The 27,494-nt window shown below is 46.1% G+C and overlaps 1 protein-coding gene across 2 annotated transcripts in view; it reads left to right on the top strand.

Moving 5' to 3' along the window:
* LOC140198137 (uncharacterized) overlaps positions 1-27,494 on the top strand; it is a 204,226-nt gene that overhangs the window by 104,811 nt on the left and 71,921 nt on the right. For both annotated transcript variants that reach the window (XM_072259095.1, XM_072259096.1), the window contains exons 9-12: positions 3,607-3,708; positions 4,430-4,522; positions 18,239-18,340; positions 20,544-20,618. In XM_072259095.1, coding sequence (XP_072115196.1) covers positions 3,607-3,708; positions 4,430-4,522; positions 18,239-18,340; positions 20,544-20,618 — 372 coding nt within the window. The remainder of the gene's footprint in view (positions 1-3,606; positions 3,709-4,429; positions 4,523-18,238; positions 18,341-20,543; positions 20,619-27,494) is intronic.

The raw sequence follows: 27,494 nt of genomic DNA, 5'->3' as shown, positions 1-27,494 counted from the left end.
CAATTCCTGGTGTTTGTAAACTTCTACCGCCGATTTATCAGCGACTACAGTCGAGTGGCGGACCCCCTTACCCGGCTTACCTCACCTACTACCCCCTTCTGCTGGGACTCCGAAGCTGACTCGGTGTTCACCGACCTGAAGAGGCGTTTCACCACCGCTCCCATCCTGGTCCATCCGGACCCAGCCCGTCAATTCATTGTTGAGGTGGATGCCTCTGACTCCGGGATAGGAGTGGTCCTGTCCCAACGATCAAGTTCAGATGAAAAGCTTCACCCCTGCGCCTTCTATTCTCGCCGACAGTCCCCCGCCGAGCGGAATTACGACGTGGGGAATCGGGAACTCCTGGTGGTCAAACCAGCATCGGAAGAATGGAGGCACTGGCAGGAAGGGGCAGAACAACTGTTTGTGGTGTGGACTGATCATAAAAACCTGGGGGATATTCAGACCGCCGAACGTTTGAACTCCTGCCAGGCCCGTTGGGCATTATTTTTTGGATGGTTCAAGTTTCCCCTCACATACCGTCCAGGGTCCAAGAACGGGAAGCTGGACGCGCTCTCCCACCAATACGACTCCAAGGCGGACACTTCCAGCCCAGGGACTATCCTCCCATCATCATGCGTGGTTGCAACCCTCACTTGGGAGATCGAGTCCAAGGTAAAAGAAGCCCGATTGGACGACCCCGACCCAGGCAATGGACCTGGTGATCGCCTATATGTGCCTGTTTCTGTCAGGTCTCAGGTTCTCCAGTGGGGGCACACATCTCGGTTCACCTGCCACCCCGGGAGTGATCAGACCCCAGCGCTCCTGAAAAAACACTTGGTGGCCGTCCATGGAGGCGGATACCTGTTCCTATGTCTCGGCGTGTTCCATCTGTGCCCGGGGAAAAGCCTCTCATCGGCCACCTGCGGGTTTACTTCATCCTCTACCTGTCCCTGGTCGCACATCACCCTAGACTTCGTCACCGGTCTATCCCCTTCACATGGAAACACCACCGTACTCACCGTGTTAGACCAGTTCTCCAAGGCGGTGCACTTCGTAGCCCTTCCTAAACTCCCTTCCTCTCAAGAAACCGCAGATCTTCTCGTCCGCCACGTCTGCCGCCTCCGCGGAATCCCCGCAGATATCGTCTCCGATCGAGGTCCTCAGTTCGTCTCGCAGGTATGGAAGGCCTTATGTCAAGCCTTAGGTGCATTGGTCAGCCTGTCATCCGGCTTCCACCCCCAGACGAACGGGCAGACGGAACGGGTCAAATAAGACCTGGAGGCGACGCTACTTTGTGTAACAGCAAACAACCCGTCGACCTGGAGCGACCACCTCCCGTGGGTTGAGTACACCCACAACTCTCTGGTGAGCTCTGCCATTGGGAGGTCTCCCTTCGAGTGCTCCATGGGCTCCCAACCCCCGCTGTTCCCCGCGCAAGAAGAGGAGATTGCGATACCGTCGGTTCAGGACCATATCGATCGGTGCCTTAAGATTTAGGAGGAGACAGGCACGGCCCTACTCAGATCAGCAAATTGCAATAAAAAGACCGCCGACCGACACTGGACTCCAGCGCCTGAGTACCAACCGGGGCAGATGGTGTGGCTTTCATGCAAGGACATCCCGCTCGAGAACGAGCAGAGGAAACTTGCACCTCGCTTCCTGGGACCATTCAAGGTCGAAAGTGTTATCAACCCCGCAGTAGTCAGTGTAAAACTGCCAAGATCTATGTGCATCCACCCGACTTTTCATGTTCCCAGTTAAAGTCAGTTTCCGTCAGTCCCTTGTGTCCCCCGGCTGAGACTCCCCCACCTGCCCGTATCATCGACAACCATCTGGCATACACCATCCGAAGATTACTGGATATGCGCCGTCAGGGCAGGGGTTTCCAACACCTGTTAGACTGGGAAGGGTACGGACCAGAAGAGCGTTCCTGGATCCCCCGCTTCTTCATCCGAGACCCTTCCCTCATCCAAGACTTTCATCGGGACCATCCAGACAGGCCTGGAGGATCGCCTGGAGGCTCCCGTTGAGGGAGGGGTACTGTCATGGTCCTTCTGGCAATCCCCCACCGAGCTATTTACTTCAGGAATTGGGCCTCCCCTCGTTTAATTTCCAATCATTCCCAGGTTCCACTAACTACACACACCTGCTTTCCATCAGGAAATGCAGGATAAAGACCCTGTGATCACAACAAGGAGCTGCCAGTCTGTTGGTTGACTCTGGTGTGAGTAACCTTGTTTCATGGTTCTTAGCACCATCTGTTCTAAGTCCAGTATCACTCCTGGATTCTCTCCAAATCCAACACTTTGGGAAAAGACTGTCCTGGAAACTCGCTATGGCAGTAATACCTTCCATGTTCTGCACTTGGGCTCATGTAACATTTCTCTTGTCTGAGGTAAAGGGGTTGTCAATATTTCAGGTTGAGACCTGATACAGCTTATTTTATTTTTACACAAGCATTCACAGTTTGGTTCATATTATTGAAAAACATTAAAGTGATGACCTGGGGGACAACTTTGGATTCTAGTTCATCTTCAAACAGTTCAGTGGGCAAGAGCTTAATCTTTTGGTGATTAGTTAAACCAGTTTATCAGACAGGATGTTCAGGTCTGTTAATCCTGAGTGTATAGTAATGGAAGTTGTGCCAATGGGCAGAGTCTCAGGTGAATGAGTTATAGTTACAATGGGGAAAAGGGATTTGGTGATATGAAGAGGGTTTGATTCAACACCTCAGTAACTCCTGAGATGTGGGTGATAAGCTTGGGAATGTGAAAGAGCATTGGTGAGGAAATTGAGAGAAATTCTTTTTCAGTAATGTGGGTCTGCAGAGGGTGGGAATTCAGGTGGTGGGAGCAAAATAAGAAATCAGCTCCCCACCTCTTTCTGGAGAGCAAATGGAAATGAACAAAAACCACTACAAGAGAGGTGTCCTTGGATCTTGTGCACTGCTCACCACTGGATGTCCTGGACAACCTCTCCCCTTATCTGTATTAAATATCCCAGCATTTGGACAGTTCAGCCTGTACCCTTGAGCTGTTTAGTTTGAATGTTGGAATAAGCCACTGCCTGATGCTGTGAGCAGCTGTTCCAGTCCTCTGCATCAGAACAGGATTCACAGTCAAACAGTGTAACCTCAGTGTTACAGCTAGGGTTGGTTTTTGTTAACACTGGCAACTTGATGTCAGTCTCAGCCCTTGAGATCATGAGGGAATACAGCAGAGAATATCGACAGTGGGCTGTTGCCTTATCTGCTGGACATGTCCAGAGGGAAGCTGCAGTGTATCTGTCTCCACATGCACAGTCAGTGGCTGAGGGTTTATTTAAGTTATCAAATGTAAAACAAATCCTGGTAGCAGCCACAAACCGTGTTTTGTGTCTCTCTGAGCTCCCCATTTGCTGCAGTTGTGTGAACTCCTGAACCTCCTTCAATCCAAAGCTCTGACATCTGATCCATTTCAGAGTCGTTTGGATTGCTTGATGTTTAGGACATGCAATATCATCACCAATCGAAACAACCCTGAGTCAAGCTCTGTTACCTGGGACCTTTGTCCATTGATGCAAGTGTTAAATCATTTATATTGTTTGGATATCAAATGTTGTAAATTTCTTTTTATTTTTGAAAAGGTTCTCAGATTATCACAATTTGGGAGAGGGTCAAAGCTGTCTGTGATATTGCCCTCATCAATTGTTTCATCATTGCCTGGATCGTCAGCGCTACAATTTTTGGTATGTGGTCAAATAAACTTGTATAAAAATGATGAACTCAGTTCTCTGCAGGGTGGTTGGAATGCATTGAGTATCTCAGTCAGTACATTGTAAGATGCTTTATCAGGACCACCAGCATCTGCAGTCCTCAGCCCCACAACTGGGTGCAGGGAAACCTGCTGGAGGTTCAGACAGTAATGGCCAAACATCAACAGTTCAGAACCACCAGAAACACAGCACAGGTCAGTTGAACACATACAGGTCAGATAAATCACTGGGGGACACATAGGTAAACCGCACTGAGTGATGGAACTTGGGTGATTCAGTGACTTTCCAGCCGCATAACCAATTGTTGTGGATGTCAGGAGAGTCAAACCATGGACCATGTGGGATGGCTGGCTGCAGTGTAGTGCACTCCTCAAGGTGTGGCCATTGGAACTCCAGAAGATGCAGCCAGTGCAGAATATTGACAGCAAGAGACCAGGATAGATTAGACTGCAGGGAATAATTCTGGTCTGGAATAACAGGTCAGCATGTTGTTATCCCACATCGGAGGCCATGCAGAGTCAGTTGGTTCAGTCACGTAGACAAAGTTAGCAAGCCTGGGCAAAGGTTGTTACATTTCCTGCCCTGTGGAGATAAGTGGAATAGTTTGGTTCTTTGCATCAATAGGCAGCTGTTATGGTCATTTACCTGATGAATTGTTACAGGTTTACTCACTTGAATTTGTTTTTAATTGCAGGCCTTTCCACCGCTGGAATTGTCAGTATCGTCTTGTCAATCGTACTGCCAATTGTGATCTTTTCAATTCTGATGTGTCGGTACTTGGGCGCAGGTATCCGTCATTGTATTTTCACACTTGTGTATCAACTCCAGTCACATCTCCAAGTAATTTTAGACTCATTTTAATAAAAAGATAGAAAAGAAAAAAGGCTGAATAATTCTCATCTCCACCAACCCCTCTGGATTCCTGTGACCTGTGGGATGAAATTGTCTGACATTTTTCCCAGTTATGAAATTCTGATTTACAGTGTCACCACAGCTGGAATGATTCTAGAATCACCTCTGATCTGACCCCAGAGGGTCTTTAGAAAAAGTAGTCTCGAGAGGAACGTGTCTTGGCTCACTGGTGTTTGATGCATGGTGTTGTTCAATTTCAGCATCATATCAGGCTGGTGTAAACGATCCCAATGATGGTGAGGTAAGTGAGTGAGTGTTTGGGGCCTTTCTCAACCTTGATACAGTTGGGTGTGGGAAGGCCTGTCCTTCAGGCTGTTAATAATCTTGCTTAGATATTTGATTAAATATCCTTGTTTCAGACTGATACAGCTGAAAAGCACAACTACTTCCAAGGTCAGTACAGTCAACAAAGATGTCTCAATGCATTTAAACTAACTATCGCTGCTTAAAATTGACAGAGACAACTCAGATTGTGATGGAAGCACCCACGGAGGAAGCGTGGCTGTAGATCGGGGTTACAAGTGCACTTAAGGAAACAGGGTTTTAAACTCTCGATACCGACTATCTTCCTGGCGAACGTGCAGTCACTGGTGAACAAAATCAATGAACTCAGAGCCAGGGAGCTGAATCAGAGGGACATTAGGACCACGTGTGTCCTTTGTTTCACGGAATCCTGGTTAACCCCTTCCATACTGGATGCAGCAATTCAGATCGACGAGTTTACTATACACCATCAGGATAGATCTATAGTGTCTCTCAAAAGGAGAGATGGAGGAGTATGCCTCATGATCAACTCCTCTTGGTGCACAAATATATCAGTGCTGTCCCAATACTGCTCATCAGACCTGGAATATCTAGCAGTTAAGTGTCATCCTTTTTACCTACCACAGGAGATCTCCAGGGTCATTTTGGTAGCAGTATACATTCCACCTCAGGCCAATGTCAAGCAGGCTTTAGATGATCTGAGCAATGGGATCAACATGCACGAAACAGCACATCCTAATGCCTTTACCGTAGTTTTGGAGATTTTAACAAGGCCAGTCTGAAAAAATCACTAAGCAATTACCATCAACAGATCACCTGCAATACCAGAGGAAACAACACACTGGACCATTGTTACACCACCATCAAGAATGCCTACCATGCTATTCCACGCCCTCACTTCGGGAAGTCTGATCACCTGGCTGTACTTCCATTCCCTGAGTACAGGCAGAGACTGAAGACTGCAGCACCAGCAGTGAGGACCAAGAAGGTTTGGACAAGGGAAGCACAGGAGTGCCTACAGGACTGCTTTGAATGGGTGGACTGGACTATAGTCAGGGATTCATCTTTGAACCTGGTTGAGTATGCTGCAGTTGTTACCGACTACATTAAAACCTGTGTGGGTGAGTGTGTTCCTACAGAGACATACTGCACATTCTCAAACCAAAAGCCGTGGGTGAACAGGAGGTACGTCATCTGCTGAAGACTAGATCTGTGGCATTCAAGACTGGCGATCCAGACCTGTACCAGAAAACCAGGTATGATTTGCGGAGGGTTATTTCAAGGGTAAACAGACAATTTGGAATGAGATTGGAGGGGACATCGGATGCGTGACGACTCTGGCAGGGTTTGCAAGATATTACTTCCTACAAAGTGAAACCCAATAGTATGAATGGCAGCAATGCTTCACTACCAGATGAATTCAATACCTTCTATGCCTGCTTTGAAAGGGAGAACACAACTACAGCTGTGCAAATCACTGCTGCACCTCGTAACCCTGTGACCTCTGTCTCAGAGGCTGATGTTAGGCTGTCTTTAAAGAGAGTGAACTCTGCCAAGTTGGAAGTTCCCGATGGAGTACCTGGTAAGGCTCTGTAAACCTGTGCCAACCAATTGCTGGCAGTATTCAAGGACATTTTCAATCTCTCACTGCTAGGGCAGAAGTTCCCATTTGCTCCAAAAAGGCAACAATTATACCAGTGCCTCAGAAGAATAACGTGAACTGCCTTAATGACGGTCGCCCAGTAGCACTCACATCTACAGTGATAAAATGCTTTGAGAGGTTGGTCATGACTCGACTGAACTCCCACCTCAGCAAGAACCTGGACCCATTGCAATTTTCCTTTTGCCACAATAGGTCAATGACAGATACAATCTCAATAGCTCTCCACACGGCTTTAGACCACCTGGACAACACAAACACCTATGTCAGGATGTTGTTCATCGACTGTAGCTCAGCATCTAACACCATCATTCCCACAATCCTGATTGAGAAGTTGCAGAACCTGGGCTTCTGTACCTTTGTCTGCAATTGGATCCTCAACTTCCTAACCGGAAGATCACAATCTGTGCGGTTTGGTGATAACGTATCCTCCTCGCTGACGATCAACACTGGCGCACCTCAGGGGTGTGTGCTTAGCCCACTGCTCTACTCTCTATATACCCATGACTGTGTGGCTAGGCATAGCTCAAATACCATCTACAAATTTGCTGACAATACAACCATTGTTGGTAGAATCTCAGGTGGTGATGAGTGGGTGTACAGGAGTGAGATATGCCAACCAGTGGAGTGGTGCCGCAGCAACAGCCTGGCACTCAACGTCAGTAAGACGAAAGAGCTGATTGTGGACTTCAGGAAGGGTAAGACGAAGGAACATATACTAATCCTCATAGATGGATCAGAAGTGGAGAGAGTGAGCAGCGTCAAGTTCCTGGGTGTCAAGATCTCTGAGGATCTAACCTGGTCCCAACATATCGATGCAGTTATAAAGAAGGCAAGACAGTGGCAATACTTTATTAGGAGCTTGAAGAGATTTGGTATGTCAACAAATAGACTCAAAAACTTCTATAGATATACCGTGGAGAACATTCTGACAGGCTGCATCACCGTCTGGTATGGAGGGGCTACTGCACAGTACTGAAAGAAGCTGCAGAGATTTGTAAATTTATTACTAAATTTACATCTTGGTTACTAGCCTACAATGTACCCAGGACATCTTCAGGGAGCGGTGTCTCAGAAAGGCCACGTCCATTATTAAGGACCCCAGCACCCAGGCCATGCCCTTTTCTCACTGTTACCATCAGGTAGGAGGTACAGAAGCCTGAAGGCACACACTCAGCAATTCAGGAACAGCTTCTTCCCCTCTGCCATCCGATTCCTAAAACGACATTGAACCCTTGGACACTACCTCACTTTATTTTTAATATACAGTCGGCCTTCCTTATCCACGGGGTCTGCATGCATGGATTCAACCAACCACGGATTGGGAAAACCCGGAAGTTCTCTCTCCAGCACTCGATGTTTGAGCATTGTTCACCTCACGTCTCGTTCGGTCGCGACTTTGTTTCTGTGAAAAAATGGCTCCTAAAAAGCAATTAAGTGGTCAAAGCAATTCCTCAAAGGCTAAGAGGATAAAGTGCTATCTCTCGCCGAGAAAATAGAAATCTTAGATCTTTTGAAAAGTGGCTTGTCACTTGCCGAAGTGGGCCGTAAGGTCAGTAAGAATGAATTGAGCTTTCGCACCATAAAGCAGAAAGAAGCTGAACTTCGTGGCAGTGTTAGTGCTACCCCTACAATGGCAAAAATGGCCTCTCTGGTTTGTGATAAAGTGGTTAGAAAGTCTTAGAAAGCAGTAAGTGTGTGGCTAGAGGACGTGTCACAGAAGCATATCCCTGTTGATGGCAAAATTATACGTGAAAAAGCACTTAGTCTCTATGAGCTCTACTCTGACAGGGTTGAGGAGAGCAGGAGTAAGGGATGGCTGGCCAGCTATGTAAAGCACTACAGCCTCAAGAACTTACAGATCACGGGAGGATCGGGATCGGCTGATGCCGAGGCAGCATCAGCGTTCCCAGAAGAGCTCAAAAAACAAATTATTCCCCGAACAATCCAGTATAACAGCTATGTACATAGCAATTACATTGTATCAGGTATTATAAGTAATCTAGAGATGAGTTAAAGTGTACGGGAAGATGTGCGTAGGTTATATGCAAATACTACGCCATTTTATATAAGGGACTTGAGCATCCGCGTTTTTTGGTATCCGCGGGGGGTCCCGGAACCAAACCCCCGCAGACAAGGAGGGCCAACTGTACAGTGTTTCTGTTTTTTTTGCACAAATTTAATCCATTCAATATACGTATACTGTATAAAGTATACTGAATATGATTGATTTATTTATTATTTATTTTCTTCTATTTCATATATTGCATTGAACTGCTGCTGCTAAGTTAACAAATTTCACATCACATGTCGGTGATAATAAACCTGATTCTGATTTTTTATTTCAACAACACCTTCCAATCAATTAATGCAAGGAAGCACCACCTTCTCCCTCTTCCTCCTCAAGTTATAAACAATTCAAAGTTCAAAATATTGACATTCCTTCCTCATGGCCTAACTTTTGCAAGTCTTGGCTAAGTTCACTTTGAGAATAACTTAATCACACAGACTACAGTTATCCAAGAATAGTACCAGTAGCTACTGGTGTTTGTAGTGTAAATGTTCTCTGCTGATTCACAGACTAATTACCAAATGAAGTCTGTTACCGAGAGACAGGAATCAGGAAAAGGGCAGATGACCCCAGGTTTGGTCAGGGATTTGTGTATTAAAGAAGAGCTTAATGGATCAGGGAGGGAAAAAGAGCTTTAGTGGGGCAAATGCAAGATGAGGAACAAGACAGCTCAAAGCAGAAAGTGATGAAGATCAGGTTGTCTCAGGTAGAATGGTAGAACATTACAGCACAGAAACAGGCCTTTCGGCCCTTGGCTGTGCCGAACCATTTTTCTGCCTCGTCCCACTGTCTTGCACCTGGGCCATATCCCTCCATACACCACTCATCCATGTACCTGTCCAAGTTTTTCTTAAATGTTAAAAGTGAGCCCGCATTTACCATTTCATCTGGCAGCTCATTCCACACTCCCACCAGTCTCTGTGTGAAGAAGCCCCCCCCCATGTTCCCTTTAAACTTTTCCCCCTTCACCCTTAACCCATGTCCTCTGATTTTTTTTCTCCCTTAGCCTCAGTGGAAAAAGCCTGCTTGCATTCACTCTATCTTTACCCATCATAATTTTATATACCTCTATCTAATCTCCCCTCATTCTTCTATGCTGCAGGGAATAAAGTCCTAACCTATTCAACCTTTCCCTGTAACTGAGTTTCTCAAGTCCCGGCAACATCCTTGTAAACCTTCTCTGCACTCTTTCAACCTTATTTATATCCTTCCTGTAATTTGGTGACCAAAACTGAACACAATACTCCAAATTCGGCCTCACCAATGCCTTATACAACTTCACCATTACATTCCGACTCTTATACTCAATACTTTGATTCATAAAGGCCAATGTACCAAAAGCTCTCTTCACGACCCTATTTACCTGTGACGCCACTTTTAGGGAATTTTTTATCTGTATTCCCAGATCCCTCTGTTCTACTGCACTCCTCAGTGCCTTACCATTAACCTTGGATGTTCTACCTTGGTTTGTCCTTCCAAAGTGCAATACTTCACAATTGTCTGTATTAAACTCCATCTGCCATTTTTCAGCCCATTTTTCCAGCTGGTCCAAATGCCTCTGTAAGCTTTGAAAACCTTCCTCACTGTCCACTACACCTCCAAACTTTGTATCATCAGCAAATTTGCTGATCCAATATACCATATTATCATCCAGAACATTGATATAGATGACAAATAACAATGGACCCAGCACTGATCCCTGTGGTACACCACTAGTCACAGGCCTCCACTCAGAGAAGCAATCCTCCACTACCACTCTTTGGCTTCTTCCATTGAGCCAACGTCTAATCCAATTTACTGCCTCGTCGTGTATACCTAGCGACTGAATCTTCCTAACTAACCTCCCATGCGGGACCTTGTCAAAGGCCTTACTGAAGTCCATGTAGACAATCCACTGCCTTCTCTTCATCCACTTTCCTGGTAACCGCCTCGAAAAACTCCAATAGATTGGTCAAACATGACCCACCACGCGCAAGGCCATGTTGACTCTCCCTAATAAGTCCCTGTCTATCCAAATACTTGTAGATCCTATCTCTTAGTATTCCTTCCAATAATTTACCTTCTACCAACGTCAAACTTACCGGCCTATAATTACCCGGATTACTTTTAGAGCCTTTTTTAAACAAGGGAACAACATGAGCTATCCTCCAATCCTCCAGCACCTCACCCATCGATACCGACATTTTAAATATATCTGCCAGGGCCCTTGCAATTTCAACACTAGTCTCCTTCAAGGTCCGAGGGAATACCCTGTCAGGTCCTGGGGATTTATCTACTCTGATTTGCCTCAAGATAGCAAGCACCTCCTCCTCTTCAATCTGTATAGGTTCCATGACCTTACTGCTTGTTTGCCTTTATACGTTAAAGATGGTGCTGGTAACTGGCGACTTTGCACGCGCTCTCCCAAGCAAACTGCCCTCTCCACTATCCTATACCCGAGAAACCCTCCTAAACCTTCAATTTAGCAAGATAAAGATCAACAACACCCTGGTGAAGCTACTGACCCAGCTGGAGACCACCGCAACAGAACTGCTTCTTAAACTCCAGACCGCACCTGGACCCAACCAACGAGGCCCACCACATTCCCGGAGACCTGCGGTCTGCTACCGTGCCGGAGCGCTGGCAGACATGGCCCATTCCGACCAGCACCTCTCCGGAGCAGACGACCACACAGAAGTGATGGCAGAGACCTCAAGGTGCCCCAGACGCTCCCCCCAGAGCAACCACCGTAAAGCCTCGTTGGTGGCCATCCACAGTTGCCGGAAGTGAGGCCTCCGCCACCAACCTTGGAAATCGAGCCTGAGGCTTGGCTGGAGTGGAGGCCTCCGCAACCGTGACTCGGTCTATGGACCTGTTTCAGCAAGGAGCCCGGCCATCCAGGGTTAAGTCTCGGCTTCAGGGCCTGACCCAATCGACAGCCTGGGCCTCCAGCAGCTGGAAGTGGCAGCGGAGCCTCCCCGGTTACTCGGCCCGACCCGGAGCGTCTGACGACGTGACCCACCGATCGATTCCCGCGGACGCCTCCACCAACCTCAAAGAGCTGACAACAACACACTGCATCGATGGAAACCTGGAAAGATGCACTACTTACCGAGGAAGCGTGGGAAAAGAGCTGGGCTGCTGGTCAGATTGAAGCTGAGGGGCTTCAGGGTCCCTATGCCCACCATCCTACTAGCTAATGTGCAAGCCATAGAGAACAAGGTGGATGATCTTAAAGGGAGACTCACCTACTGCAGGGAGATGCAGAACTGCTGTGTGTTCTGTTTCACCGAGACCCAGCTCTCCCCTGCCACCCCTGACTGTGCCATCCGACCGGAGGGATTTTTGATCCATCAGATGGACCACACAGTGTCTTCAGGCAAGACGAGGGGAGGTGGTGTCTGCCTACTGATCAACTCTGAGTGGTGCTCAGACACAGTGGCACTGATAAGCCCCTGCAGCCCGGACCTGGAACACCTGTCGGTGAAGTGTCGTCCCTACTATCTGCCACGGGAATTCACCTCAGTCACACTGACAGCGGTCTACATTCCCCCCCAGGCGGACGTGGAGTGCGCTCTGAACATACTGTATGCAAACATCAATGAACTTGAGACCAGGTATCCGGAGGCTTTGCTCATTACAGCCGGGGACTTTAACCAGTCCAAACTCAGAAAGGTGCTGCCAAAGTTATACCAACATGTCTCCTGCCCCTCTAGAGGCCCGAATGTACTTGACCACTGCTACACAGTAGTCAAGGATGCCTACCGTTCTGTCCCACGATCTCACTTTGGAAAATGGGACCATCAGGCCGTACTCTTCCTCCCCTCTTACAAACAGAAACTGAAGCGGGAGGTCACGGTGTCAAAAGTGGTGTCCCGTTGAACGGAGGAAACGGATGAGGTCCTCCGTGACTGCTTTGAATCGGTGGACTGGTTAGTATTCAAGGACTCGGCAGCTAACCTCGATGAGTATGCCTCAGCTGTCACGGACTTTATTTGGAAATGCACGGAGGTCTGTGTGTCTCGCAAGACGATCCGGGTATTCCCTAACCGGAAACCTTGGGTGAATTATGAGGTCAAGTCCCTTTTAAAGGCTAGAGCTGCGGCTTTTAGGTCCGGGGATACCAGTCGCTACACGGAATCCAGACGTGAACTCCGGAAAGCCATTAAGTGCGCCAAGAGGCAATACTGAGCCAAGTTGGAAGCCCAGGCTAACCAGAGGAATGCCAGTGGACTATGGCAGGGTCTAAATGAGATCACTGGATGCAAAGAAAAGGCTGGGAATATCAATAACTGTGGCACTTCTCTTCCTGATGAACTTAACGTATTCTACGCAAGATTAGAACAGAAGAGGATCGTCCCGCTCCCTCCGGATGAACCGGACCTGGTAGTATCGAGATTTATTCTCACCGAGGAGGACGTTAGAAGGGTCTTCCTGAAGATAAATCCAAGGAAGGCGACAGGCCCAGATGGCGTCCCAAGACGGGTTCCCCGGCCTGTGCAAGCGAGCTAGCTGGAATGTTTGCTCACATCTTCAACTGCTCCTTGCTTCAGTCTAAGATCCCCTCGTGTTTTAAGAAGGCAATGATAATCCCAGTGCCGAAGAAGAGCAAGGTGGCATGCCTGAATGACTATCGACCGGTGGCTCTGACATCAATTGCTATGAAGTGATTTGAGAGATTGGTTATGGCACATATCAACCACAGCCTACCCGTCAACCTCGACGCTTTGCAATTCGCCTACTGGAGCAACAGGTCAATGGCAGATGCCATATCTCTGGCCCTACATTCCTCCTTAGAACACCTGGAGAATAAAGACGCATACATAAGGCTCCTTTTCATTGACTACAGCTCTGCCTTTAATACCATCATTCCAAATAAACTGATTCCTAAGCTCCAGAACCTGGGCCCTAGCACTCAGATCTGCAGCTGGATCTTCAACTTCCTCACAGACAGAATCCAGGCTGTAAAAATAGGGGACAAGCTCTCCTCTACAATCACTCTGAGCACCGGTGCCCCACAAGGCTGTGTACTCAGCCCCCTGCTGTACTCACTGTACACCCATGATTGTGTAGCCAAGCTTCCATCAGACTCAATATATATGTTTGCTGATGACACAACAATTGTAGGCCGTATCTCGGATAATGATGAGTTTGAGTAGAGAGAGGAAATTAAGAACCTGGTGGCATGGTGCGAAGACAATAACCTATCTCTCAATGTCAGCAAGACGAAGGAATTGGTTGTTGACTTCAGAAGGAGTAGCGGACCGCATGACCCAATTTACATCAGTGGTGCACAAGTGGAACAGGTCAAAAGCTTTAAGTTCCTCAGGGTCAATATCACAAATGACCTGACTTGGTCCAACCAAGCAGAGTTCACTGCCAAGAAGGCCCACCAGTGCCTTTACTTCCTGAGAAAACTAAAGAAATTTGGCCTGTCCCCTAAAACCCTCACTAATTTTTATAGATGCACCGTAGAAAGCATTCTTCTGGGGTGCATCACAACCTGGTATGGAAGTTGTCCTCTCCAAGACTGAAAGAAGGGGCAGAAGATCGTGAATACGGTGCAGCACATCACACAAACCAATCTTCAGTCTGTAGACTCACTTTACACCGCACGCTGTCAGAGCAGTGCTGCCAGGATAATCAAGGACACGACCCACCCAGCCAACACACTTTTCATCCCTCTTCCCTCCGGGAGAAGGTTCAGGAGCTTGAAGACTCGTACAGCCGGATTTGGGAACAGCTTCTTTCCAACTGTGGTAAGACTGCTGAACGGATCCTGACCCGGATCTGGGCCGTACCCTCCAAATATCCGGACCTGACTCCTGGTTTTTTTGCACTACTTTACTTCCCATTTTTCTATTTTCTATTTATGATTTATAATTTAATTTTTTAATATTTACTAATTTTAATTATTTTAAATATATTTAATATTTAATATTTGTAATCCAGGGACTGTGAAGCGCAGAATCAAATATCACTGTGATGATTGTACATTCTAGTACCAATTGTTTGGCGACAATCAAGTATAAAGTATTTCTATTGACTCCATGCCAGTTTTCTTAGTAAATACAGATGCAAAAAAAAACATTTAAGATCTCACCCATTTCTTTTGGTTCCATACATAGCCAACTACTCTGATCTTCAAGAGGACCAATTTTATCCCTTACTATCCTTTTGCTCTTAATATACCTGTAGAAGCTGTTTGGATTATCCTTCACCTTGACTGACTAAGCAACCTCATGTCTTTTTTTAGCCCTCTTGATTTCTTCCTTAAGTATTTTTTTGCACTTTTTATATTCCTCAAGCACCTTATTTGCTCCCTGTTTCCTATAGATACCATACATCTCTCTCTTCTTCTTAATCAGAGTTCCAATATCTCTTGAGAACCAAGGTTCCTTATTCTTATTCACTTTGCCTTTAATTCTGACAGGAACATACAAACTCTGCACTCTCAAAATTTCTCCTTTGAAGGCCTCCCACTTAGCGATCACATCCTTGCCAGAGAACAACCTGTCCCAATCCATGCTTTTTAGATCCTTTCCCGTTTCTTCAAATTTAGCCTTTTTCCAGTTAGAATCTCAACCCGAGGACCCGATCTATCTTTATCCATAATCAAGTTGAAACTAATGTTGTTATGATCACTGGAACCAAAGTGCTCCCCTACATACACTTCTGTCACTTGTCCTAACTCGTTTCCTAATAGGAGATCTAATATTGCATCCTCTGTAGTTGGTACCTCTATATATTGATTTAGAAAACATTCCTGAACACATTTTACAAACTCTAACCTGTCTAGACCTTTACCAGTATGAGAGTCCCAATCAATATGTGGAAAATTAAAATCCCCTACTATCACAACTTTGTGTTTCCTGTAGTTGCCTGCTATCTCTGTGCAGATTTGCTCCTCCAATTCTTGCTGACTATTGGGTGGTCTGTAATACAACCCCATTAATGTGGTCATACCTTTCCTGTTTCTCAGCTCCACCCATATGGCCTTGGTGGACAAGCCCTCTAATCTGTCCTGCCTGAGCATTGCTGTAACATTTTCCCTGACTAGCAATGCCACCTCCCCACCCTTCATTCCTCTGTCTGTCTCACTTCTGAAACATCGGAACCCTGGAACATTAAGCTGCCAGTCCTGCCCCTCCTGTAGCCAAGTTTCACTAATGGCTATAATGTTGTAATTCCATGTGTCAATCCACGCCCTCAGCTCGTCAGCCTTCCCCACAATACTCCTTGCATTGAAATAGACACACCTCAGAAGATTATTACCACCATACACAGCCCTTCTCTTTGTGACTTTGCATGAACTTTTAACATAATTTATTTTCACCCCAACTCCACTACCTGCTCTGGCAGTCTGGTTCCCATACCCATGCAATCTAGTTTAAACCCTCCCCAATAGCACTAACAAACCTCCCTGCAAAGATATTGGTCCCCTTGTAGTTCAAGTGTAACCCGTCTCTCTTGTACAGGTCCCACCTGCCCCAGAAGAAGTCCCAATAATCCTGAAATCTGAAACCCTGTCCCCTACACCAGGTGGACAGGAGGAAAGGGATGCAGAAATAGAGCAAACTTGTAGACTGAGAGAGACGGGGAGGTGAAATGTAAAGTCAGAGGATTCTGAAAGAACAGAGAGCATTTTAATATTAAGCCATTGTCTGAGGGAGAACCATGTGGGGCAGTAAACTGGGTGCATTACGATCATCAGGGAAGAGGTACTGAGCATATTGTCAGAGCTTCCATTTGCCAAGTCCCAGGTCAAGATGGACTTCATCCTGCGGTCTAAAAGAAAAAACTAGAGTTATAATTTATGATCAGTATTAATTTTCTGAAGTTTTCTTGATTGGGAGAAGGTTCCATTAGATTTGAAATCCATCTGACACTCCTCAGCTCTCTTTTCTAAATGGTCAAAAATCCCCCTCAACCCACAATAGCCGCCCTCACTATCAACGACAACACCAAATTTTGTGTAAAATGCAAACTTATTGATCAAGCCTTGCATTTTTGCTTCCAAATCATTGATAAAAATATCAAATAACAAGAGTCCCTACACTGATACCTGTTTCACACCACGAGTCACCAGCTTCTATAATGGAAAACAGTTTTCTACCTTGGAGCCAATTTTGAAACCCCCTGGAATCCCCTGGATTCATGTCAGGATCATGAGAAAATAGATAACATTCATTGTCCTAGCTACCTTTTGGATAGTTCTTCAAAAAAAAACTCCCAAACGATTCATCAAACGTGACTTCCTGTACATGAAACTATGATGTCTCCTTCTAATCAGATTTTGTCTAATGAAATCCTGGTCGATCTTATTGCTCAGAATTCCCTCCAGTAACTTCCCCACCACTGATGTCAGGCTGATCAGGCTGTAGTTCCCTGGCTTGTCCTCACTGCCCCTCTTAAACAATAGACCAACAACTAGCATCATCATGAGAACAACAAAGGTTCCAGTGGGAGTCTCACCATCCCTCTGTCAGGGTAAACGGACAGGGAATCTCTGTGGCTTTACCAGCATCACCCACATTCTCAGAACCTGTGTTGAGGAAGTGTTGCACGTTGAGAGATCTCCACTTTTGCATGAAACATTAAGCCAGTGTCCCATCTGCCTTCTTCGGGAAGGTGTAAATGGTGCTTCGGTGTTATTAACAAAAGAGCAAGGGATTTCTCCCCAGTATAAGAAAAATAATTCTGTTGACCAACATGATAAATCCAGCTTGTCTAGTCTCTTTTAGATGACTTACTCAGTACAAACTGAGTCTCATTCCCTCCAACAGTGACTGCACTTAAAGTACTTCATTGTCTGGGCCAGAGACTGGTAAAAGATGCTGTGAGATTACAGGTTCTGTTTCTCACGTGGAGAAGTTCACTCTGCCCCTGCTCACAGGAGTTGGCTGAATTTTTCAGTTCCTGTGTGATGTCATTGAAACGATATGAAGAATGTAAAGAGCTGTCAGACACTCTCCTGTTCCTGGCACGATGCAACATCAGACCCTGATATCTGAAATAAAGTCGCTGGTGACAATCAGTCTGATGTGCAGGTGTCAGTCAGCTGTCTGGACATCAACCTGCCCTTCACAAGGAGACTTTCTCTCCTCAAATGTGCCCCTGACCAGATTGTGGATATCAGCCAGAGCTCCTCTGGCTAAATGAGTGGGAGAACTTTTGTGACAAAATGTGGAATCGAGCCAGAGGTTAAGAGTTTCAGTGACTTCCAGTGAAATTGTGGGGTAACTCCATAACCAATTGTTGTGGAAGTTGGGAAAATCAAATCCTGGATCATGTGGATCAGTGTAGTGCACTCCCAAAGGAGTGACCATTGCAACACCAGAAGGAGCAGCTGGTGCAGAATATTGGTAGGAGGTGACCTGGAAAGATTGGACTGGAGACCTCTGAGGACAACTGATCAGGGCTCGTGAATTGTCTGTTCTAGGTTTCCCACCTTACAGGACATGCATTCAATAAGACGGGGCAGAGGTTGGCACATGCCCATCCCTGCAGAATGAAAGTGGAACAGTTTAATTGTTTGCAACGTTGTGAAGCTGTTATGGTCATTTCTCTGGTGAATTGTTACATGTTTTCTTATTTGAATTTATTTTCACTTGCAGGTTATTCCATCAAGGATGCTTTAATTGATGCCTTGCTGATGTTGCCATTGGTGAATGTTCTGCTTCTGGTTTACTTGCTCTACACAAAGAAGTTTGATGAAGGTATGTGACTTTGTGTAATTTACCTTTGTGTATAAGCTCCAGTCATCCCTCCAAGTAATTTGTGACTAATTTTAATAAAGACATTAATGAAATGAAAAACTTGAAAAATCACCCCCCTTCCCCCACAGAACCCACCCACCCCGACACACTGTGACCTGTGGAATGAAACTGCATCATCTTTCACCCATTTGTGAAGTGTTGCCTCACAGTGATCCCATCTCTTACCTGACTCCAGAGGGATCTTTAGGAGAAGTCGGGTTGAGAGGAAGCTATCTCTGCTGTCTGGTGTTTGACAGGTGGTGCTGTTCAACTTCAAAATGAAATCAGCTGAGGAATGAGAGACAGAATCCCCTTTATCCCAGTGATGGTGAGGTGTTTGCATGATAGGTATCCCTCTGATCCTCAATAGAATTCAGTGTTGGGAGGCCTCTCACCGATCTTTCCTGGATATTTCCAAAAGTTTTGTTTTCAATGGCACCTTCCAGATAGTCAGCACAAGGGAACACGTTCCCCCTCTTCCTCTCCAAGTTGTAAACTGTCCAGGGTTCAAAATATTGACATTCCTTCCTCATGGCCTAATTCAAGCAAGGCCTGGCTAAGTTCACTTTGAGATCCACTTCAACATACAGACTAAAGTTGTCCAAGAGTAGAGTCAATGTTTATACAGTAAGTGCCCCCTGTTCTTTCACAGGCAAATGACCAAATGAAGTCTGTCAGCAAGCCAATTAAAGCAAGATAAGGGCAGTTGACCACAGGCTTGGTCAAACAGTGGGGTATCAAAGAAAAGCTTGAAGGATTAAGGAAAGGTGGTGAACTTTAGTGGGGTAAATTCAGAGGTAAAGAGCAATTTTCTGAAAGCAGAAAGATCAAGCTTGCTGAGAAGAAGAAGATTAGAACAGAAATAAAAAAGGTTTATAGACTGCAGAGAGGAAGGTGGGGAAGTGAGTTGTAAAGTCAAAGAGGTTTCTGAAAGTATTGATGAGCATTGAGCTGTAATCTGAGTGAGAACCAGTGTGGGGCAACAAATCTGAGAAAATTACAAACGCCAGGGAAGAAACACTGAGTCAATTGTTGGAGCTGCCATCTAACAAGTTGGACATCCAGATAGACTTCATCCTGGGGTCTAAAACAGTCAGCTAATGACATACTTCATGCAGCAATTTAAATGTTTTCCCTATTCTGAAAAGTTTCCATTAAATTGTACAATAGCAAATGTGATTGCTTTATACAAAGATTCCAAGAAATGACAGGAGAGTATGGGTGAGGATGATGTGTGGATGTGAAACTTGGCAAGAAGATGGGGTAGAATATAGAGACAGATGAATCTGGAGACAAAAACAATTTTCAGTACTGGAGTGATAGGTAACATTTCGAAGCGTTGATCCTGTGGGCAGATTGAAGGAGCAGAGACAGATGTATGATCTCAATCACAACCATCATGGCATCCTAATAAGTTGCTGCAAAAGTTAAAGGATGGAACTAAGGCATTATTTTTACATTCAGGATAATCTTTCAGCACGTCTATATAAAATGTTCCAGCATGTGGACTGTTCAGTTGGCACCCTCGTGGAGATCAGTTTTCAATTTGAACCAGAACACTGTCCGATGCCATTGAACAGCTGAAACAGTGATGTTCTGATTCTATGCATCAGAACAGGCTGTACTGTCAGACATGGAACTCAGTCACTGGCAAAATGTTGTTAATTGCAGTCCTCCAGGTCACTGGGATAATTCAGCAGAACTGATTTACAGTGGCCTGATATCCCATCCACTGGATGTATACATGGACAAGCTATAAAGTAGCTGTCATTTCCACATGTGATGCCTGTGGGTCAGTAAGTTATCAAATGTAGTGTTTCCAGAGGGAACCAGAAGATGCTTTTGGTCCCTCCCTGGTCTCTCCACTTGTTGCCAGTGTGTGAGAGCTCTCTGAACCTCCTTCAGTCCAATGCTTGAATGTCTGGTCCAGTTCTGAGCTGGTTGATTGCCTCAGGTTAGGACACTGAATATCACAATGAACCTGACCAAGCCCGGGTTCATCTCTGTTCACTGCAGCACTTAGTGTAATTTATAGTCTATTTTATTTATTGCTCTTGTACTGTTGCCACAAAACAACAAATTTCATGACATATGACAGTGATGATTAGCCTGAGTCCGAATTCTGATTCTGAGAATTTCAAATGCTTTTAATTTCTTTTTTTAGTTTGGCTGTCCTTCCAAACTGATTTCTTTAACCTGGTGTTCTTACTTGGCATTTCTGTCAGCACTTCGATTGAAGGTAAGTGCTCGAACATTATCCTGTATTTACATGAAATGATGAACTTGGTACTGAGCAGAGGGATAGAATGAAGTGTCTCTGTCAGAACATTGTGAGCTGCTTCATCTGGACCACAAACACATACAGTCCTTGGCCCCACAGCTGAGACTGGGAAACCTGCTGGAGGTTTAAAATATCTGAATGTCCATTTTAGTTTAAATCTCTGTTCAGAACAACTGGCCACACAAAATTTCAGACAATTATAGACAAATAATGCAAAGTCAGATTGTATTTCTGAACATAATTTCAGGGCACTTCATTCCTTTCTGGACTTCGTATTGAATTCACTAACTTTAGGTAACTTGCTTTCTCTGTTTATCCTTGTCAGAACCAGCCATTTCTGCCAGTCATCCATCTGACATTGCCTCATGTTTTTTCTCTCTCTATTGACAAGTCATGTCCTACAGCCCTGTTATCTGTGATGTGTGACACTGACAAAGAAGCTTTATCTGCTTCCAATTGCATCAATAACGCAGTGTATCAGAGATATTCCCTTTGATCCCCCCATCCCTGCCCCATCTTCTCTGTTATAGTCATAGAGCACAGAAACAGGCTCTTTGCCCCATCTAGTTCATGCTGAGCAATTTAAGCTACCTACTTCCATCGACCTGCACTGGGTCCATAGACCTCAGTACCCCGACCATCCATGTACCTCTCCAAACTTCTCTTACAGGCCAAAATCAAGCTTGCATGCACCACCTGTGCTGGCAGCTCGTTCTACACTCTCGCGACCCTTTGAGTGAGACATTTCCCCTCATGTTCCCCTTACTCCTTTCACTATTAACCCATGACCTCTAGTTGAAATTCCATCCAACCTCAATGAAAAAAGCCTGTAATTTATCTGAAATAATTTGTTCATAACTTTGCATACATATATCAAATCTTCTGTCTTCTAGGCTCCAAGGAATAAAGTCCAAACTTCTTCAATCTTTCCATTTAACCCAGGTCCTCCAGACCCAGCAACATCCTTATAAAATTTCTCTGTACTCTCTCAACCTTATTTACAACTTTCCTGTATGTAGGAGAGCAAAACTGCACACTGTACTCCAAATTATGCCTCACCAATGTCTTGTGTAACTTCAACATAACATCCCATCTCCTGCACTCAATACTTTGACTTATGAAGGCCAATGTGCCAAAAGCCTTCTTGATGACCCCATCAATCTGTGATACCACTTTCAATGAATTATGGACTTGTATTCCCAGATCCCTTTCATCTACCAAACTCCTCAGTGTCCAACTATTCACTGTGTTGGTCCTACCAAAGTGCCGTACCTCATACCTGTCTGCATTAAATTCCATCTGCCATTTTTCAGCCCATTTTTCCAGCTGGTCCTGATCCCGCTCCAAGCCATGTCAGTCTTCCTCACTGTTCACTACACCCCCAATATTGCTGTCATCCACAAAGTTGCTGATCCAGTTAACCACGTTATCATCCAGACAGATGATAAAGATGACAAACAACAGACCCATCACCAATCCCTCGGCACTCCACTGGTCATAGGCCTCCAGTCAGACAGACAACCATCTACTACCTGTAGTCTGTATAGAGTCCATGAAGTTGATGCCATTTTGCCTTGTTTCTATAGCCTCTGTGTCTGTCTGCTGAGTAAATACAGATGTAAAATATGCATTTAAGATCTCCTCTTCACTTTTGGCTCCACATATGTATTAACATTCTGATCTTCCAGAGGACCAATTTTGTCACTTGAAGTCCTTTTGCTCTGAACATATCAGTAGAATCCCTTAGAATTCTCCTTTACCTCGTCTGCTAAAGCAACCTCAGGCCTTCTTTTAGCCCTCCTGATTTCTTTCTTAACTGTTCTCTCCTTTCTCATATAATATAAGCATCTCATTTGTTCTTACCTGCCTGTACCTGCAATGTACCTCTTTCTTTTTCTTAAACAAGGCCTCAATATCTCTGGAAAACCAAGGTTCCCCACACCTGTTATCTTTACCTTCTATTCAGACAGGCATATACAAGCTCTGTATTCTCAAAATTTCATTTTTGAAGGCCTCCCACCTACCAAGTGCACATTTGCCAGAAAACATCCTGTCCGAATCCACACTTACTAGATCTTCTCCTATACAATCAAAATTGGCCTTTCTCCAATTTAGAATCTTAACCTGCAGACCAGACCTATCTTTCTTCATATTTTCTTCAAAACTAGTGACATTGTGATCACGAGATGCAAAGTGTTTTCCTACACACACTTCTGTCACCTTTCCTGTCTCATTCCCTAACAGCAGAGCAAGTATCACACACTTTCCTTGGGAGTTCTAATACTGATTAAGAAAATTTCCTGAACACATTTGACAAACTCTATCCAGTATGGTCCTTTGACACTATGGGAGTCCAAGTCAATATATTGAAAGTTAAAATCAGCAACTATAACAACCTTATATTTCTTGCAACAGTCTGCGATCTCTCCATAAATTTGTTCCTCTAAATCTCACGGACATTCGTATGTGTGACGTGTTCACACATTTCTTAATCCTTAGTTCCACCATAATGCCTCACTGGATGAGTTCTCCAGTCTGGCCTGGCTGAACACTGCCAGGATATTATCTTTGAATAGTAAAATATCCCCTCCTCCTTTAATCCCTCCTGCTCTGTTGTGTCTAAAACAATGGAACCCAAGAATATTGAGCTGCCAATCCACCCCCTCCTACAACCAAGTCTCCCTAATGGCTACAATACCATATTCCCAGGTGTTGATCCATGTTGTGAGTTCATCTGCCTTTCATATGATACTTCTTGCATTGAAATATACACAGTTCAGGACATTAGTCGCACCATGCTCAACCTTTTCATTCCTGCCTGTTCCCACAACCTCTCCACTATTTGTTCTGATACTTTGGTTCCCATCCAGATGTAACTCCAGTTTAACAGCACCCCCCCCCCCCACCACCCCTTGCAGCACTCACAAACCTTCCCACTCGGATATTAGACTGTCTTCAGTTCAGGTGCAAACTCTGACTTCTGTACAGGTCCCATTTTCCCCGGAAGAGAGCCCAGTGTTCCAAGAATCTAACGCCCTCCCCTCTACACCAACTCCTTAGCCATGTGCTAAACTGTATAATCTTCCTGCGTACCCTGATGCCACTTCTTGGTGAGGCTGAGGCCGGGGCCTGGCTCCGGGCTGCCCGCCACCACCGCACCATCGGCGGCCTGCAGCCAGTGCAAGGCGGCGGCGGGTGGAGGGGGCGAGGCCCGAGGCCTGGAGCTGGCCTGCTGCTCGTTGCGATCGCCGCCGCCCGCCCCCGCTGCCTGGTACGGCCAGCGCGGCGGCGAGCTGCGAGCCCACTTCCATAGGCCAGTAACCAAGGTGATCATCCCAACAGCAGAGCAGGCGGAAGAGGAGACATCTCCCAACTGCTGTAAAGGCGGATGAGGATACCCAACAATGGGTAGGGAGGCTTGCGAGCACGCCGCAAGAACCGCCGTAGACCTACAACACTCAGGGCTTGTCTACCTAGCGTGTGAAGCCTGGGTTCGGCGGACTGTGCGGAAGAAACCATCACTGGTTCAACGGGCAGAAAGGCGATTCTCAGCAATGCGTCGTGGAGCGCTAAGAGGGCACAGTGAGACACACAGAACCCTACTGGCCATCCACTGCATCCTGACCTATCTCCAGCCGTCTCGACTATGTCTTGCCACTGGGTCCAGATAGGCCGGGACGAGAGAGTGAGGCTGACGAGCTGCGCAACTCTCCCTCACTTTAATCCAAGTCAAGCGCAAGTCATGACTTCAAACCCAAGGCGCAACCTAAAGTCCCTTTCTTTGAAGGAGGAGGACACCTCTTTAGTTCTGGAATGAAAAGCCTCATCCTGAGAGAAAATACAGCGGAGACAGAGGAATTGAGAGAAAAGGATGGCACTTATACAATTAACAAGGTGAGAAGAGGTAGCTCTGAGAGTCCATGGGTTTATAATAGACACCAGCCTGCCCCAGGAAAGCCATACCAGGAGCCGCGCATCACGGTGAAGGGCCAGAACCTCCAGGCAGTCGACAACTTCACCTACCTGGGCAGCATACTCTCTCGCGCAATGAACATAGATGCTGAGGTCAACAACAGGATTGCCAAAGCCAGCGCCGCCTTTGGGAGACTCCGTGAGAACGTCTGGGAGTGGAGAGGACTCAGCCTTACCACCAAGCTGAAGGTCTACTGTGCAGTGGTCCTTACCACCCTCCTTTACGCCAGCGAGACCTGGACTGTCTACAGCAGACACGCCAAACAGCTCAACCACTTTCACCTGAGCTGTCTCCGCAGACTCCTCCACATCAGGTGGCAGGACAAAGTCCCCGACACGGAAATCCTGGAACGAGCTGGGCTCTGCAGCGTCTACACCCTCCTGCTGAAAGCCCAAGCCAGGTGGGCTGGACATGTGGTCAGAATGCCAGACAGCCGATTGCCTAAGCAGCTGCTGTACGGAGAACTGTGTCAGGGCAAGCGCTCAGTCGGGGGGCAGAAGAAACGTTACAAAGACTGCCTCAAAGCGTCCCTCAAAGGCCTGGGTGTCGACATCAACACGTGGGAGACGCTTGCCCTCGACCGTCCAGTTTGGTGCAGCAAGATCACCACAGGAGCCCGTGCAGCTGAAGTCAGGCGCATCATCGAGGCGCAACGAAAGCGTGCTCTGCGCAAGGCCCGAGCAGCATCCACTGCCACGACAGCACCCACCCACTTGTGTCCCACATGTGGGCGAGCCTTCAGGGCCCAGATTGGCCTCATCAGTCACCTCCGGACCCACAGTCACCAATCTCCCATTTGACTTTGAAGCCATGGTCATCTTCGACTACGAAGGACAAACAACAACAACAACAATAATCTTCCTATTTTGGCCTCACTTGCACGTGGCCTGAATAGCAATCCTGAGATCACAACCCTGGAAATTCTGCTCCTCAACTTAGCACTGAACTCCTGAACTCACTTTGCAAAACCTCCTCATTCTTCCTACCTACATGGACCACGACTTCTGGCTGTTCACCCTTCCACTTCAGAATGCTGAGGACTTAGTCCAAGATGTCCTGGACCCAGGCACCCAGGAGGCAGCATAACATCTGGGAATCTCATTCTTGTCCACAGAACCTCCTTTCTGTTCCCTAACGAGTGAATCCCCTCTCACCACAGCTCACCCCTTCTTCCCCCTTCCCTGCTGAGCTACAGAGCCAGACTCAGTGCCAGAGACCCGACCGCTGTGACTTCCCTCTGTTAGGTCATCCCTCCAACTGTATCCAAGTGGTGTACCTGTTGTTGATGGGGATGGCCACAGGGGTACTCTGCACTGGCTGTTTAATCCATTTCCCCATCCTGACTGTCACCCAATTTCCCGTGTTCTCCACCTTGGGTGTAACTACTTCTCAATATGTCCTATCTATCAACCCCTCAGCCCCCTGAATGATCCAGAGTTCTTCCAGTTCCAGCTCCAAATCCTTAACACAGAGTGTGAGAAGCTGTAGCTGGAAACATTTCTCACAGGTGTCGTTGTCAGAGACACTGGAGGTCTCCCTGCCTTCCCATATCCCACAAGAGGAGCATTCCACTATCCTGCCTGGTATCTCTGCTGTTCCTAACTGAGCAACCATAAAGAAGGAAAAACGATAAAATGTGGGGGAAAGAAAACTCTACCTACAGATTTTGTTCTTGCCTTCTTTGACTGAAACCTCTCCTCACTGAAGTCTTGAAGAGCTAAAGCCTCAAAATCTCCACTCTAACTCTGACCACTCCAATGATGGCCGCTCCACTAGCCACTGTCTTACTCTAATTTGTTCTTGCCAATCAATCCTGAATGCTGATTGAGTGCTGCCCACAGTACCAAACTGCCATATGTCACTGCATTTTCTGCACAATGGGTGAAGGGGACTGAACTCTGTTTTCTCAGGCATCCAATCTCTCTGATAGGCCGCTGCTCAAACGAACATTTAAAAGTCATGCTCCCTATTCTGAGAGTGTCTAGGACCTGCAATATTAACTCTGTTTCACCTTCCACAGATGCTACGCAAACTGCTGTGTGCCTCCAACATTGTTATTTTTTATTAAACACAGAGCTGATAGATATCAAATAGTAAATATCTAAAAGCACCAGTGATCCATATCCTCATGGGAGAGCAGAGTTTCTAATTACTGATTAATATATTGTCATGAATGGATATTGAAATTCATCAAAACTGGAGGAAAAGCAAGTTCCAATGAGGAAATTCAGACTATACAGTAGGATATCGACAGATTCAATGAGTGGGTGAAAACTCAGCACATGGAGTTTAATACGGGAAAGTGTGAGGTGAAGCCCTTGAGTAAGAGGAATCAGACTGTTATGTCAATAGAGAGGAATTGTAAAGAAATCACAAAAGATCTGGTGCAGCAAGTAACTAGGAACAGGAGTGACATATACTGTCAGCCTTAACTGCAAGGGATTTGTAGTTTAGAGATGGGGAAGTATTGTTACAGTTGTGCAGAGTGTTGGAGAGTCCACTTGGTACTGTGCACAGTTCTGGTCCCCTTGTTTCAGAACAATTGCACTGACACTGCCGGCAGTCCAAAAGTGATCCAGAAGGGTCATTCCTGGGATGAGAGGCTTTTCCCACCACAAGCAGCTGAGAGGTATTCAAAGAAGAGATGGATAAGTATTTGAAAGATTAGGGAATTCAGGATTGTGTGGGACTGGGACAGAAGAGGAGATGAGATCATCTCCAATTGTATTGAATGGTGGGGCAGGTTTAAGGAGCTGAGTGGCTTACACCCCTCTTATTTTCCTGTGTTTTTATCTTCTGGCAAAAGAACAATGGATTGTGTCCTCAACACGAGATTCTGCAAATACTGGAAATCCAGATAA

The sequence above is a fragment of the Mobula birostris genome, chromosome 5 (genome assembly GCF_030028105.1).
Source record: "Mobula birostris isolate sMobBir1 chromosome 5, sMobBir1.hap1, whole genome shotgun sequence".
In the NCBI taxonomy this organism is placed as follows: Eukaryota; Metazoa; Chordata; class Chondrichthyes; order Myliobatiformes; family Myliobatidae; genus Mobula; species Mobula birostris.
The sequence above is the reverse complement of the archived record's forward strand: the minus strand, read 5'-3'. Positions and strand labels throughout refer to the sequence as shown.